Source organism: Hyperoodon ampullatus (assembly GCF_949752795.1).
Source record: "Hyperoodon ampullatus genome assembly, chromosome: 20".
Classification (NCBI taxonomy): Eukaryota; Metazoa; Chordata; class Mammalia; order Artiodactyla; family Ziphiidae; genus Hyperoodon; species Hyperoodon ampullatus.
This window is the reverse complement of record NC_136933.1, coordinates 26135439-26152724: the sequence shown is the minus strand read 5'-3', so window position 1 is coordinate 26152724 and position 17286 is coordinate 26135439. Positions and strand designations below refer to the sequence as shown.

General features: G+C 49.1%; 1 protein-coding gene across 1 annotated transcript in view; it reads right to left on the bottom strand.

The window, feature by feature from the left end:
• Nucleotides 1-819: 819 nt before the first annotated feature.
• Nucleotides 820-17286, bottom strand: part of DLGAP2 (DLG associated protein 2) — a gene marked incomplete at its 3' end in the record, with an annotated part of 562591 nt that continues 546124 nt past the window's right edge. The window contains exons 12-14 of the mRNA XM_079726609.1: nucleotides 9912-10003; nucleotides 3462-3614; nucleotides 820-1038 (exon numbers count right to left, since the gene is read on the bottom strand). Of these exons, the coding sequence (XP_079582735.1) occupies nucleotides 820-1038; nucleotides 3462-3614; nucleotides 9912-10003 (464 nt within the window). The remainder of the gene's footprint in view (nucleotides 1039-3461; nucleotides 3615-9911; nucleotides 10004-17286) is intronic.

The window sequence follows — 17286 nt, the reverse complement described above, 5'->3', positions numbered from 1 at the left end:
GAAACTTAAAGACAGAACCATGTGTGACATTTTAAGCTACAAAGGAATAAAAAAATCAATGACTCTTTTATCTGAGTGAGGACAACTCTTTGCTTTTTTCTACTCCTGCTACAGAAGTGCCAGCCTTTCTTAAGACTCTGCTGTTTCCATCTGCCTCTCCCTGTGTGAATGAACATTCAGCTGACTTTCTGATTGTGTGGATGCTGCGCTGAATATCTGTGGTGGGGGGCAGACTTCTCACCCCCCAGGTTTCTGGAGAAGCACACGGCGGGGAGATTGGTGGCTGGAGAGATGACTTCTCATCACCATAGACTTGGCACAGAGAACCACGTGAGGGGTCAGCTGGGTTCAGGGCACGGTGACCCCAGGCCACGGGTGGGGTTTTTCTTTCCTGCACTCAAGCTGTAGCACCTTCCTCTTGGGTGTCTAATGCCTCGAGTGAGTGGTGAGATGCACCCATTCATAGTTTTTTTGTTATTCTTGCCTCTAATATCACACAATTTATAAAAATATAAATAACAAAGTGTGAACTGGGTTCCATCTCGAGAGGTGTTCCTCGCCCCCCCTCTGAGAACAGAGTGGGTATGTCAGGTGTCCCCATGCCTCTCCGTCCCTGCTGACGGGAAGCCAGGCCATCCGGGGAGAAGTCGTCGTGGCTGTGAGCTCGCAAACCGTGGACGTCAGGGTGTTCCAGGGTGTTTATGGCACAAACACAACAGCCGGGGCGAGCTCGCTGGAGGAGTGACACAGGAGTGACCAGGGATATGATGCACGGCACGGGTGATGGGGAGAAGGGGAGGGAGGGGCGGGACGGGAGCCCTAGAGCCGGGTCTGGGCCTCGGGGATGTAGATCTCGATGCTGTCGGCCCGCTCGCTGGCCGAGCTCTGGCGGAAGGACGCTGCCCTCTTGGCCGCCGCCAGACGCCTCCGGGCCTCCTGGCGCTGTCTGTCCGGCAGGTCCAGAGACTTCTCTCTGGTGATGGGAAGTTTCCCTTTGGGGGGCTTCTTTGGTATTGGAGGGGGGACCTTTCTTTCCTCCTGAAAAGCATCACAAGTCAAAATTGGGGCAATCAGAGGAGCCCGGCCATCCCCCCCGCTCACAGCCCCATGCCCACCCGATGCCGCGTGACCCTGCCCGGGGTGGGCCTGCCGCGCCTGCCCCCAGATCCCCCGGCGGGAAGTGTTTACACACGAGGACATCCATCCTGCACGTGCGCGTGGGACGCCGCCCTAGTCTTAGAGTTATTTTGACCCTGGTGCTGGGTGAACACTTGGCAAGTGCTCACAGGCTCGCGTTCTTGAGCTTCCCAGGGGTCTCGGAAGATGCCGCTGACAGCCCTGTCCTACGCGACAGTCTTTTCAACAGACTCCGAGGTCCAAGGACATGGAAACCTTCTCGCAGGGTGTCCCAGGGAACCGATGTCCAGATTCTCTACTATGGGCCTTAAGCCCTTTGACATGAACTACACATGATGTTTCGCTTACTTGGTAAAAGGATGCAAATAACTATTTCTGACCCTTAGCTCGTGTTCTCAAACAAGTCACCCCAAGATACGCGTATGCCTCTTCCAGAAAGAGAAATGGCACAATTCTGCAGCAAAGCAACACACAATGCTTGCAGGGGTCCTGGTGGAAGGTCTGTGTCCCACACTGTGTTCTCTATTTGCTGTGGCCCCTCCCTAACAAGGCTGGACCTTCCCAGTGGATGGAGGGCGGGAACTCCGCAACCAGTATTCTTGTCAGGAAAGGGGATGTTACATACGGGGCCCGGACGCTGCCTTTTCTGAGAAGATAGTTGTTGAGGGGGGCACCCACTCCTCTGTCTCTTTCCCTTCAGCCTCCAAAAGAATCCAAAGGGCACTAGATGGGCCCGGGCTTGGACATTAGCACAGGTTCAGGTGAACACATGGCAGAATCCTGATGTTGTGTGCTATTGTTTTTGGCAGGAAGCTCGTTTTGGTGTCTGAAACTTTGTTCCCATGACTTATTTTAAAATGACTTGGACCAGAAGCAACGTCCCTCCTGGCTTTTTGGCAGGGGTACAATCAGGGGTAATTAATTTGTGAAGACTTCCAGCTATTTCAAAATTTAACTCCTGCCTTAAGTGCTTGACTGTGATTATCTCTCTCTCTCCTCTCCTTTCGCAGCCTCTGAAATATGGGACTGTAAGAAATCAACCATTCTTGTGAGTCTCCGTTTTCAAGAGGCTCACAGGCGTCCTGCAGTGGAGGGGGCGGGCAGGTGGCCAAGCAGATCTATGAGGCAGAGGGTCAGGACTTGTGTCCTGACCGCGTTCAAGGGCTGCTCGCCTTCTTGACGGGGTGCTGTACCCTCAGCAGGAACCGTGTTCATTTTGAGGACTACTCTCTGTGTACAGTTGAGGTGGAAGGGATTGTATTAGCTGTCAATTACCGAAGAATGAACAATAGGGAGGATTTTTGCATATCATCAGACTAGTTTAATAAGTTGTAGTTTCAGTGATTTCTTTGAAGAACTTTTTCATTTGGAATTATTACTTATGATTTCCTTCACTTCAAAACCAAACCATAGACTTCCTGGACTTGCTTATGTACAACCTGGTGGTGTGCGGGCCCCTCGGCCCCGTTATCTGCGGTGGGGACTTTTTCAGCCGCCCACAACGGAGCGACGGCCTCCAGCCTGGTGCCCCACAACGACGGTGGGTAGCACGTTTCTGGGAAAATGGAGGATGATGATGATGCTTTCATTCTAACTATCTAGATACACACCCTGAACTACATATTAAACTCCACTGTCCCAAAATATGTTGGATTAATTTTATTTATCATTTTAATTGATAATGTCTGTCTAGAAAAATCAGATTATGATTATGTAGAACTCCTCTAAAATGTGTTAGGAAGTCAATGTCTTTATAGCTAATTCACACTTATCTATTCACCCCAGTGAAGGTGATCTCTAAAGGGAAGAGGTGAAACCATAGGTTCAAACTTAATGGACATTTTCAGCCTATTTCAGGGCCAGGAAGTTTACATCCTCAAATTGTTCCTAAAGTTTAAAGTGTTCCTTGTTTTCAACTGCAGCTGGCAACTGGAAAGTTTATCTCCACAGGAGGCATTGTAACTGAACTGAAACTCCCCCGGTGGTAAACAATCCAAATCTCAATCCAAACAATCCAAACAATCTAATCTCAATACAATCCAAACAGAGGTTTGATGGCCATAAGGCAGAGGACAGACCCTACCAGAAACCAGACCGCGGCGGACAACGTGATTTTTGTTGGTGTCTTCTGGGAATTGTCAGCAAGAAAGGGACTCACTACACAAGCTGACGACTTTAGCTCCACCCCAATCACGGACACATGGGTTTACCCCTGAAAATCGGATCCCGTACTGTTAATCAAAGACCGAGACACACACAATAACGTGGCATTTGGAGCAGGTGGCCTGCACGCCGGGAGGTGGCAGCAGCACGTGGGGGGTTACCTTCCTCTCCGGGGACGCCGCCTCCTTCCAGTCGCTGAGCTTCAGCTGGTGCAGCTCGTCGAACTTCATGCTGACGTCCTGGACGGACAGCTGCAGCATGTCCCAGTACCCGGCCAGGTCCTGCGAGGTGGGCCTGGGCATGGCGCTGGGGTCCTGCCGACACACACACGCACAGTTAGAGCTGCTGAGAACTCGGGGAGGGGGGGCGGAGGCGGGGCTGCTCTTCCCAAGGAAGCGGGTTAGGGAGAAGCCCCATGAGTTCAGAATCGGGTGCAGATATTCCCGAGGGCCCACCAGGATTCAGGAACCGTTCCCTTAAGTATTTGCTGACAGTTAAAAAGTCTGAAAAGGCTACATTCTGTATGGTTCCAACTCTAGGACCTGCTGGAAAAGGCAAAACTATGGAGACAGTAAAAGACCAGTGGCCACGGGGGTTGAGGGGAGGAGGGGTGAAGAGGTGGAGCACGGAGGATTTCTAGGGCAGCGAACCTACTCTGTGGGATGCTGTCATGGTGGACGGGTGTCCTGATAACTTTGTCCAAACCTGTAGAATGTGCAACACCGAGAGTGAGCTCTGATGGGAACCACGGACCCTGGGCGGTGACGTGTCACTGGAGGTCCATCAGTTGTAATAAAGGACCACCTGGTGGGGATGCTGATGGTGGGGAAGCTGTGGCGTGTGCGGGCAGGGGGTGTATGGGATTTGTCTCTGTATTTTTCTGTATTTTCACTCAATTCTGCTGTGAACTGAAAACTGCTCTAAAAAATAAAGTCTATTAACCTGATTAAGAAAATGGGCAGAGGATCTGTCTTCCGAGGAAGACACACAGATGGCCAACAGGTGCATGAAAAGATGCCCAACATCACTAATCATCAGGGACATGCAAACTGAAACCATAATGAGATGTCACCTCACACCTGTCAGAATGGCTACCAACGAAAAGACAAGAGATAACAGGGTTAGTGAGGGCGTGGAGAAAAGGAAGCCCTCGTGCACCGCCGGTGGGAATGTAAATTTGTGCAGCCGTGATGGAAAACAGTATGGAGTTTCCTCAAAAAATTAAAAATAGAACTAGCACACAATCCAGCAGTTCCACGTCTGGGCATTACGTGAAGAAAACAAGAACACCAACTCAAAAAGATATATACCCCAACGTTCATAGCAGCATTATTTATCAATACAATAGCCAAGACGTGGAAACAACCTAAATGTCCATCAACAGATGAATGGATAAAGAAGATATATATATACAATGGAATACTACTTAGCTATAAAAAAGAATGAAATATTGCCATTTGAAACAACATGTAAGTCAGATAGAAAAAGAAAGATACTGTATGATTTAACTGATATGTGGAATCTAAAAATCAAAACGAGTGAACAAAAATCAAAATGAGTGAAATAGAGTCATAGATACAGAGAAGAAACGGCTGGTGGTAGAGGGAAGGGGGTGGGGGGAAGAGAGAAATAGGTGAGGGAGATTAAGGGCTACAAGCTTCCAGTTGCAAAATAAATGAAATGTACAGTGTGGGGGGATATAGTCAATAATTATGTAATACCTTTGTGTGGTGACATATGTAACTAGACTTACTGTGGTGATCAGCTTGAAACATCAAATCACTATGTTGTGTAACAGGAACTAACAGTGTTGTAGGTCAGTTGTATTTCAAAAACAAACAAAGAAACAAACTCTTACAAAAAGAGATGAGACTTGGGGTTACTGGAGATGGGGTGGGGAGTGGCGGAAGGGGGTCGAAAGGTACCAACTTCCAGTTACAGGATAAACAGGTGCTCGGGATGCGATACCCAACATGATAAATACCACCAACACTGCTGTGTGTGATACAGGTAAGCTGTTAAGACAGTAAATCCTAAAAGTTCTCATTGCGAGGGAAAATATATTTTTTCTATTTCTTTACCTTTGTACCCATAGGAGATGACGGATGTTCACTAAGCTTATAGTGATAAATATTTCATGATGTATGTAAGTCACATCATTATGCAGTACCCCTTACATTTATTCAGTGCTGTACGTTCATTATATCACAACACAACTGGAGGAAATGAGAAGAAGAAAAATAAAGTCTACTGAAGAATACACGTGTAGACATTCCTTCACTGTTTCATTTTGAAAACGCTTTCTTGGAACCTGGGGATGGTGGCACATGTTAAGGCTCCAGCCGCTTGACAGTTCGTGCAGGCCCCATGGTTCTGGTCGCCTGTGGGGTTACTGGGAAGCTGGTGCCCGGGAAGGGTCTGCAGTGGTGCTGGTGGTCATGGGCGCTGGGGAGATGGGCGTGGAGCCACGGCCGTTTCTGTTTGTTCTCTGAGCGGTCTCAGCCCTGCTTCTGAAGGTCAGGGATGCCCTACAAATGTACCATGTATATTTCGTCGCTCCCACGCAGAGGGAGGGCAGGCACATCGATCTCCTAAAGGGACAGAACTGTCTTGGGGACAGGTCCCCGCCCTTGGAAGGTGCAGGTGATGCCACGGAGCGGCACACGGGCAGCCAAGGGCGCACGTGGCCCCAAGGTGGGTTTGCTTCGGCACACGGCGCCTGAGGTATGTGTAGTTTCAATGAACTGTCTCTACTTAAAGCTGGGTGACTCCACAGGAGCAGAGGGCCAGTGGCCTGGCCACGTCCCCGGCGTCCAGCGCTGGCTGGTGACCGCAGCCTCGAGTTCCCTGGGCTGCGTGACCTGCCTGTAAGCCCCTGAGTTTGCCACCCTCGGGTTAAGGGTGTGGATTTTTCTGGGTGTGGTTCCCTTGATTCAGTGTGGGGCTGTCTCAGGTTAAACAGACAGAGAAATTTCTGATAGGTAAACATTTATCTGAATTTGCTTAAAATGTGCCATTTCCAGCTTGTTCATAAGTCCTTCCCATGAAGCACATCAGGAACTTCTATTTGGCTGGGTTGAAACTTCCTTTAACCTTTGTCTTAGTCCATCTGGGCTGAGAGAACAAGAAAACCACAGACTGGGGGCTTATGAACAGCACAGTCTACTTCTCCCAGTGCTGGAGGCTGGACATCCAAGGTCAAGGTGCTGGCAGATCCTGTGTCGGGTGAGGACCCCCTTCCAGGTTCACAGACGGCGTCTTCTCTCTTGTGTCCTCACGTGGAGGAAGGGCTGGGGGCTCTCTGGGGTCTCTGTTATGAGGGCACTGATCCCAGCATGGGGACTCCACCCTCATGACCTCATCATGTGAATGTTGGGGGACACAGACATTCAGTGCTGGTTCCACATCCACATCCACAAGGTCACTCTTTGAGCCCCGTCCGTTCTGCTGACGCAGCCAGATGGCAGCTGTGCTGACCTGAGGGCAGAGAGTAGGAACCACTGTCCAAGCGACTTGCACAAAACGCCCTCATTTTCTCCTTCTCCGTCTGGAGTGAAAGTTGCAACCCGGGGCTATTGTCTGCAGTTTGAAGCCCGTTCTCCACTGAGCCACCAGGAGGCGACCTGGGCGTGTGGATCGAGGAGCCCAGTGGGCAGGTGCAGGGTCAGGTGCAGGGTCAGGGGCACGTGAAGGGTCAGGGTCAGAGTCAGGGGCACGTTCACGGGCAGGGGCAGGGTTGGGGGAAGGTTCAGGTGCAGGGTCAGGGGCACGTGAAGGGTCAGGGTCAGAGTCAGGGGCACGTTCACGGGCAGGGTCAGGGTTGGGGGAAGGTTCAGGTGCAGGGGCAGGTTCAGGTGCAGGCTCAGGGTCAGGGTCAGGGGCAGGCACAGGTTCAGGTGCAAGGTCAGGGGCAGGGGAAGGTTCAGGTGCAGGGTCAGGGGCAGGAGGGTTCATCCAGTCGCCTGGGTTGTCATGTACTTGCCTGTCTGAGCTCAGCCACTGCTTGTGAAGAAAAGCAGAGCGAAGGTCTTGCCTCCGGGCCGTGTTCTGCAGGTGACGGGGATGCACAGGGGCTCCCTGGACAGTTGGGGCTGGGGGGGACTCCTCCCCCCAAAGGCGGGTCCTCAGCTGCTCTTCTGGAAGATGACACAAGTACAACGTCCTCTCCCGCAGGTGCAGGCGTGATGGGGCCTGAACATGTCCGAGGGATGGAACGGGTTCCCAAGTGGGACTTCGGGCCCTGGTCCTGCCTCACAGCTGTGCTGAGGCTCATGACGCCTGAGAGTGGACTCTGTGGTCACCTGCCCTCCCCGCTGGACTGGCGAAGTCTTTGTCCTCTGGGCTCCCAGGGAGCAGAGGCCGTGGCGTCGGTGGAACTGGGCACGGCCAGGGTCTGGCTCTGCACGGGAGGTGGCTGCATCTGTGTCCACTGGACGTTCAGATGCCCGATCTGTTTGTAAGTCTCATTTTTTCATGTCAGCGGTGAGCCAGGCCAGTCCCCTACCCCAGCAATGTGTACAGATGCATCCGTCCTTGCTAACCGCAGGCCGTGGGGTCCAGGTGGGACGTGGGCTCTGAGGCTCCATGTTCTGGAACATTCTCTGGGAGCTGTGTGTCCTGAGAGGGGCTGAGAAGAGACCGTGGGTCGTGTTCAAGAACACTGTTAGACCGGCCGGTCTGAGCGTGACTCCGTTTCTCCCTGCTCTGGGGTGCTGAGCCGTTGGCCCGAGAGGTACCGGTATCGACCTGCCAGCTTCAAGGGCGGGTCCTGCCCGGTGTCGTCCTTCCTAAACAGCTGGTGGGCTCTTGACGTATCTCCTGGGGCCACTTTTTGACTGAAAACTAGTCACCGGCCTAAAGCTGCAAAGTGTGGACAGTGTGGCTTTGCTGAGCAAGGCCCCTGCTTGTACTGTCAGCATTTCAGCATTTCTGCTGACAGGCCTGCTTAGGGCCCCAACCTGACCTCATCCAACAAATGCTCCAGGCTCTTTTGGTCTAATCCTAGACGGAGGTCAAAAGGAAAGGAAGCAGTCACGCCAGACTTTTTAAGGTTAACACAAAACGCAATCTGACAGGTATAAGAGGAATCAAAACTATTAGGGTGGATAATTTTTAAGTCTAGTATCAGCTGCTTCTAGCAGAGAAGACATGCAGATTTTATAAGCCTGAATAATGTTCCTCTGCTTAGTGTAGGGTCCTGAAGATGGGGACGACCCTCCCCACCAGACTCGGTGGAACACGGACCACACTCTCCAACGGCCTAAATCAATTCCTTAAAGATGATCATTAAATACACACGACGGAGGAGGCTAGAACATGCCCAGTGAACATGATAACTGAATGTTTCCACAGCTGTATGTTTCTTTCAGGGACTCTAAACCTGCCTGTTTCCCCTTTTAAATGTTGATTATAACTTCACGTCATAGGCAACCAGGCGGTAACTCTTTCAATTTCATGATGAACTTGAATGGGATTAATAGGAAAATATTAGAGAAAACATACTTTTTAATGGTCCTGATTAAAAGGGATAAACTGGCAACTCTGACGGGCTATGCTGCCTTTGATGTGGAAGAACATTCTGTAAATCCACATGCTTCCTTGTAAATTTAAAAACAGAACAAAACAAAATCAAATCACCTTGCAGAGACCTACTTGTGTTTTAATGAAAATGTTTGGTCTGAAAGAAGTCAGTGCATGGGTTATAAATAAAAGAACCTGTAAAGTAATGTGATTACTGTTTAGTTATTTCTCCAAATAATATCAAGTGAATATTTTCTTTAGATAAGGAAAAATGTGTGTGTAACAATATATATTTATATTTATTTATACATAGTATAGTATACATATAAGTACACATATAGGTAAGAGTGCCCCCTTGATTTTCAGGAAGATCAGAACCAAGTTTAATGCCAACCGTATTACCTAATTTAGTCCACGGTATTTCTGCTCACTCCTGACTGTAACATATAAAGCGCAAATTATTTCTAAAATCTCTTCCTCTTCTCTTGCACTGTGGTTCTTTACGTGTTTCTATTCAAGCCACCTCCTAGCACCGTCCTCACTGTGACATCCACCGTGACAGTGATTTACGCTTCCCCTCCTTCCTGGGGTCCCCTGGGGGACAGCCAAGTGGCGGAGGACACCCCTAACGGCTGGGGAAACACCTGTCTCCTTCCCATCCTTGCCCCTCCCCTGCCGATACCCCCATGGCCTCTCTGCTTTGGCTGCACTTTTTTTTTTTTTTTTTTTTTTTTGTGGTACGCGGGCCTCTCACTGTTGTGGCCTCTCCTGTTGCGGAGCACAGGCTCCGGACGCGCAGGCTCAGCGGCCATGGCTCACGGGCCCAGCCGCTCCGCGGCATGTGGGATCTTCCCGGACCGGGGCACGAACCCATGTCCCCTGCATCGGCAGGCAGACTCTCAACCACTGCGCCACCAGGGAAGCCCTGGCTGCACTTTTAAATCACCCCCAAAGCTGGGAGTGTCCCGCTACTCATTCACCAGGCTGCACATGTGCAGGGGTCTTTTTACAGGCAGGAAGGCGGTGAGCACAGAAAGAATGGACGTTCAGCTTGGTTACAAGGGGCCAAGGTTACCTGAGGATCCACTTACCATGTTCTGTTGGCAAAGCCAATAAAACTGCTGGAATTTCTGCGACATCAGAAGCTGGGCGCTCCCAACAGCACTCCTGATTTTCCCGAGAACTGTTGAAAAAAACACACACAACAGGTTTAAAACTGGGTCAATTAAAAAACAAAAGCAAAAGCATCACACAAAGGGGATATGACCCAAAGAGCAAAAGCTATTATTCTATCATCTCTGTTACTGGAGGTGAAACTCTTGAGTTTATTATGGCCGCGGGCTGAACTGTCTTTCCATCTGCTCCATTCCTGAGCATGAAGGAAATTCAAAGACGACCTGTCATACAGGGTGAAGTAAGTCAGAAAGAGAAAAACAAATACCGTATGCTAACACATATGTATGGAATCTAAGAAAAAAAAAAAGGTCATGAAGAACCTAGGGGCAAGACGGGAATAAAGACACAGACCTACTAGAGAATGGACTTGAGGACACGGGGAGGGGGAAGGGTAAGCTGGGACGAAGTGAGAGAGTGGCATGGACATATATACACTACCAAACGTAAAATAGCTAGCTAGTGGGAAGCAGCTGCATAGCACAGGGAGACCAGCTCGGTGCTTTGTGACCACCTAGAGGGGTGGGATAGGGAGGGTGGGAGGGAGGGAGACGCAAGAGGGAGGGGATATGGGAACATATGTATATGTATAACTGATTCACTTTGTTATAAAGCAGAAACTAACACACCATTGTAAAGCAATTATACTCCAATAAAGATGTTAAAAAAAAAAAAAGACGACCAAATGCCAGCTACCAGGATACTTCAGTGTTGGGGGAAATTTAGCTTAGAAAGCTACTGCTAACACCACCAAGCCCTTCGGGGGTCAGCAGGTGACCAGTTCCCCCGACCTGCTCACATCACCATCCGCTGACCCGTGGAAGCGCCACGTTTGGTGGTAGTGAGAATATCCTGCTTCGGGGCACCCTGTGGGCCAGCTCTGCTTTCAGGGGGTAGGAAGTGTCAGTTTAATCCAGAAGCAATTTCTAAGTTGTAAGACTTTAACCAAATAGCACTTAAAAAATGTAAATAATAGAGTTTTGTCAGTGGAAAGGATTTAACCAATTACCCAATAGCTGTGACAACTTTGGGATTTGCACTGGGCATATAAAAGACTTTGGGCATGAAATTTCTGGGAAAAACCCACACCTGCTACCTCCAGGGGCCTCCATACTTCCCATCTTTCTGCCCCAGTCTTCCTTAGCCTGTGTAAACGTCGTCAGTATTTTGGAAATAATAGCTTTGGTGGATCCCAGCTCCCATGATTCTCAAAAGCACACAGGAATCTGTAGGAAAACATTTCTGGCGACTATACCAAGGTCCACTTATCTCTGATGTTTTGTCTATAAGCAACAATCCCCAGCTATTTCACTGAGCTTACACAGCATCTTCCTCTGATGGCCAGAAGCATCTTCTCTTTTGGGTCCCCCTCGAGACTCTGTGCAGAACACAGATAACAACCAGCCACACGGACGCCCTGAAACTCAAAGTCGGGCCAGGTTGCTAGTCTGGCCATTCCCTCAGGCTTTCAGGAGAGCAGGACAAGCTTGTCTCCAGTGCCCTGCGGGCAAGCCTTCAGGAAAAAGGGGGTTTTAGCCTGGAGGTTCGTCCGTCATGAAGCAGAGACACAGCCATCACCGCTAACAGGCTATTTAAGTACTTACTCTGGACGGAATGCTTACGTCCTTGAGGTTTTATCTGGAGAGGAGCCCACAAAGGCCAGCCCCATCAGCCCGCGAGTCACCTGGGGGTCTGGTTACAGGCAGATTCTGACTCAGGGGGTCTGGGGTGGCGCCTGAGACCTGGCCTTTCCACAGAGGTGTAGCCTGAGTCCAGAGAAGTAAACTCAATTTCGTTACTTTTCTCCCCAATTTCCCAAACATTAGTAAATTTGACAGGCAGCCTTCAATAAAATGACTTGAGACATTTAACGTGCATTAGAAACTGGCATCAAAGGCTGATTCCTGAGCCTGGCCACACAGCTGCTGAGACCCTGTTCCTTGGCCTCCCTTGAAGGGAACGGAGTCACAGACACCATTGGGAAGGGCCTCGATACCATGTAACCAAGTGTCACATGTTGGAACTGATGTCCCAGAAATAAACCCATTGCTGTGAGGGGTGCTGAGGACGCATCCTAATGTAACAGAAATCAGCCACACAACAGAAGGGATAGCACAGCCTTCATTTTTACAGGGTGAGGATGTGGCCCTATAGACAACGTGTTCGTAACATGATGCTCTCCTGGGGAAGTTAATGGACTGAAACACTTCTTAGTTTGCCTGTGTTTTCTTACTTGTCCAGATTGTTGTTCCCCAAAGTTTTATTATGGCAAATTTCACACGCAGAAAACTTGAAAGAAAGTATCACAAGCAACTCCACCCCATCCCTTAGAATCACCAATCTTGGAGTGCGTTTATTTTCCTGACCCACTTGGATAAGCTGTGGCCAGAGCCCCATCCGCCATCATCCTGTACGACCACAGCGCCATGACCGCTCCTAAGAAATGAATAGTTCCTTAATATCATCCAATTCTAGCTGGCTCCTAAAATATGAAGAAGAGTTTAAAATGTACCTTTTAATACAAGTGAGTTAACTGGATAACACTCTGGCATCCTTTCAGACTTAAAAAAAAATGTTGCCTTGTCAGCATCTTGACACCTGGGCCCTTGTGTCGCCTACCAATCCACTGCGAGAGGGGCTTACTCCCCCAGACCCCCCCATCCCGCCCACCTCCTCTGTCTGCTTTGCCTGCAGCCTGGCAGGAGGGCAGTGGGGTTGGAGCACCTCCTGGAAGGGCCGAAAATACTTCCTACTTGGTTCCCAGTTTGATTCCCCAAACTAAATATGTTTCTGTAGCTCTGGTCCCACTGCTGCTGAGCGGAAGAGTTAGCTTTGTTTTTAAAAAGTTGAATTTTCACTTGTAAACCCCTATAACTTGCGTGACTGATGAAAACCTTTCAAGAGACTTGTTTTAACCAAGCTGTCACTGCAGGAATATATAGAAGTGACTCATGTATAAGTGCACTTTTCACTGACTCTATGCTTCCTGAAATGGTATTTATTTATTTATTGTTAATTTCTCTAAGCCTCAGTTTCTTTTTTTTTAATTTATTTTTTATACAGCAGGTTCTTATTAGCTATCCATTTTATACATATTAGTGTATATATGCCCATCCCAATTTAAAAAGTCAATCAGTTTTACCCATTTTGAGGTTTTAATCCCCAATTTTCATATTCTTCTTAAAACGTACTTCAACGGAAGTGTTAATATAAAGTACTTCAGTTTATCATCTTTAGCACAGCATGGATAGGTGGGTGATATGTGGGTGTTGATTTAATGCAGCAGAGACTTATTATAAAAGGTATAAATTGATTATTGCTAGAGAGAGATAGTGGCTGTGAGAGTGTAGCTAATGACCTGATTGCGAATGGCAGGAGAATTTGCTGCTCAGTGAATGGGGATGATTCTGTCTGATACCTATAATGTAAATAGCTTCCTATAATTGCAAAGAATTTGAGGCGAAAATTCAATTTATTCTTTTCCACTATCCTTCCCGAAGTTTGTCATAGTTTGGACACTTTCTTTCAAGAGCTACAGATTAGGATGTATGCTCATCAGAATGCAAACTTACAAACAACCTGAGACAACCCTGGTCTTTGATGTACAAAGAAATTGGATTAACTGACTTGCTCTTTTAATTTATTTTTCATGCGTGTTCCACAATTTTCAATTCTATCTAAATTTGCTATGAAGTGCCAGGACATTTACACTATTCTTTTCTTTCAAAATTCGAGGTGGGTTTTTCTAAAATCTGCAGACTGTTTGAAATGATCTTTTTTTTTTTTTGCGGTACATGGGCTTCTCACTGTTGTGGTCTCTCCCGTTGCGGAGCACAGGCTCCAGATGCGCAGGCTCAGCGGCCATGGCTCACGGGCCTAGCCGCTCCGTGGCATGTGGGATCTTCCCGGCCCGGGTCACGAACCCGTGTCCCCTGCACCGGCAGGCGGACTCTCAACCACTGCACCACCAGGGAAGCCCTGAAATGATCATTTGAAGATGTATTACTCCGGGATCTCTTGGGATTCCATCCTGACTCATTTTGTAGAGCAGGCTGGGGGACACGGCTGCTTCCACAAACCTCCTCGCTTCTGGATCTCTGGCTTTATCATTTTCGTTTCGTTTTGTGTTTCTTGAGCACACGTTTCTTCTTATGCTCCAGTTTGCCTGCGGCCACTGGGTGGCTGGGCTGTGTGGGGACATCTCCGTTGGGCATTTACCACATCCTTAGCAAGAGCCGGGACACAACCAGGCTTGTGTGTCCTGGCAGGGGTCTGGAAGCAGTGGCTGTTCGTTCCCTGGAGGACTGGTCAGATCCCAGAGGCTGTAGCAGCTGTGGTGCTCAGAAGCATCATCATTAGCTCTGGTCTTCCATGTGCTGTCTTTGCTGATGGGGACTCCTGGGCAAACTGCAGACCCAGGGGCAGTTTCTCTGTGGCCCATGTCCTCCTCGTCCCCTGCATTGCCACATGGCCCACGAATCCTCAGGGTCACTCTACTTGTTGTCTGCTCTTCCCTGGGCCGACGGCACAGCGACCGAGCCACGCCGCCTGCCACCGCCGCCATCCAGGGATAATCGCCCCTCCGCATGGAAGGAATGGGGGACCCATGCTGGACACCGAACCCCGACACCAGTGTTAACATGACTAGTGAAGCCGGGGTCCCTTAGATGAGGAAGGAAATCACCAAAGCCCCCAGCTCTGTGAGTCTGCGGGTCCATGCATCGGACTTGGTGATGTTCAGGTTATTAGCTTTTGGGCAGATCTGTTTTGGGGGCGAGAGGAAGTCCCAGCACCTCTCGAGAGACCCCACTGTTGAGTTCCTTATACCATTCATATTTCTACAGACCTGCTAAGATCTTTGTGGTTCTGGAACTATTTATTTCAGAAAACATACTATTGTTTTGGTTTTACTTTATGCCACTTAGCCGTTTGGTTTAACATAATTAACACAAAAATCCCCAAACACTAGTCTAGTGATGGTTTACAATCCCTTCAGAATATATCTATTTATGTATTAACAATAGGAAGCCTGCTTTAACATGACTTAACTTAAACCAGTGTTTAACTGGGCTCACGATGCTTTTATTAACCATAGAGGGCTGAACGAATCTAAATTCGTCCAATCAATTCAGTGAGCTGTGATTATAAAATTACAGCTTGGGAGAAAAGTTATCTCATGGAATGGAAATTTCAATATTCCAAGCTCAGGGTTTTGGTTCAACAGCCATTTAATTTAAGCTTCTCATTTTGAAAGGGCTGTAATCAATAACCCTGTATCTGTTCTTAAAATGAGGACTAGACTTGGAAGGTTATCTGACCTTTAAACATTACTAGGGAAACAGCTAAATGTGATGAATATGGTACTAGTTTAGTGGGCAAAGCATACAGTTGAGGTTCAAAACAACTGTTTTGTCATCTTTGTCCACAAAAAAACAAAGCCAGGCAAATAAGAGAAGAAATTAAGAACATCATAAAAAGGATCAAGCAGATCTATTCTCTGTTCTTTGCCTCTGAGCCTCACAGAAATGCAGTTGCACGTAGTTATTAAACGGTGGTAGGAAAACCCACGCAGAGTCACGATTATTGAGTTGGTGCCTGTGGAACGGGGTCTTCCCCAGCCTGGCCGAGGGCGACTGCAGGATGCGTGGGGTTTAGATGCTACGCTTTAAGAAGGCGTGAGCAGGGCTGTGACCACCCTCCGGTGTGAAGGCTGCACCTCTTCCCGCCTTCTTCCTCTCTCTGACTCTCAGCTGCACAGGGCTTCTGCCAGGCACTGCTGGCGGATAATCGATGTACCAAGTGTGAGCCTTCCAGGAGCCTAAGATGTCAAACGACAGTGGGGGCCGGGCGGTAAGAGCTCTGGGAAAACGCAGAGCCGCCCCCGCCTTTGAGCAGCATGTCCCCAAGGCAGTAGAGGACGACAGAGCCCAGGGACTCGAGAGGTAGTGGCTCAGCCTCCCCATCGGTCAGGTGCAGAGTCCACGTCTAAGGGAGGGTCTTCCTGGAGGGTCTCCCAGCCAGTTCTCTGCCTCTGCTTGTGCCCTTGACCGTTCTCTCTCATCACCATTCCCCCCACCCCACCTGCTTGACCAAACCCACCTCCCCTCAAGGTCCAGCCCAGATGTCACTGTCACCAGGAAGCCTTCTCAGACTTTCCCTGCCGGCAGCATCTCTCAGGCTCCTGAGAGAGTCTTTTAAAAGCACTGGGCAGCACTTTTTTTTTTTTTTTTTTTGCGGTACACGGGCCTCTCACTGCTGTGGCCTCTCCCGTTGCGGAGCACAGGCTCCGGACGCGCAGGCTCAGCGGCCATGGCTCACGGGCCCAGCCGCTCCGCGGCATGTGGGATCTTCCCGGACCGGGGCACGAACCCGTGTCCCCTGCATCGGCAGGCAGACTCTCAACCACTGCACCACCAGGGAAGCCCTGGGCAGCACTTTTTAAAGCACTGGATCTGCACTGTTCTTGCTATACTTCATGTTTCTCAGTCGCCGTGAGCAGCTCTGCCTTGGTCTTACTTGACCCCTTCTTAGGTCACCGCAGCTTCTGTGCTATACACTCCTTTGCGTATCCACCTGCAGTCTACCGAACGACTCATAGTATGGGTTCAGCAAACATCTGCTGGGTGTTTACAAGACGGAGAGAGTCCAGAAGAAGGTCCCAAAGGTGCCAAAAAGATAGAAAAAAACTTGTATATGGAAATACAGTTGAGGGACGGCAGAAACTCCCTTCCCGCTCTGCCTTGTTGAAGGAAAAACGTGTTCTCCAGATGTCCAGTAATAAGACAACTGAACCTCGTAAGTGATGGACTCTTATTGTTGATGTGGGTCACTGTAGATCATCAAATGGGATTTCAGACACAGTACACTTACGGCATGACTTCCAGAATTTTCTGGAACGCCCCAGTGGCAAGAAAATCCTAACGTATGACAATGCTTCAGCACTGAAGCCTTTTAATTTCACCTCTTAATTTCCAAGGGCTGAGGCACAACCCAAGTATGTTTCTCTCTGGACCACAAATGGGTGTCACAGATTCAGAGAATCAGAATGAAGTAAACGGCCAGGGATAGGGGCTCAACACTTTCTAAAAGAGCAGAAGAAGACAGTGTTAGAATACAGAGAAGGAGAAGTTCCCAGGAATGGAACATCTGGATCGAAGAACGTTGGGCAGCGTGGTGGGAAAGCACAGCTTTTGACAAAAGGCAGCTCTGACTCCGAGCCTGGATTCCTCGCTCTACTCTGTGGAACGTGGGGCAAGATTCCAACCTATCTGAACCTCAGTTTCTTTACTTCCA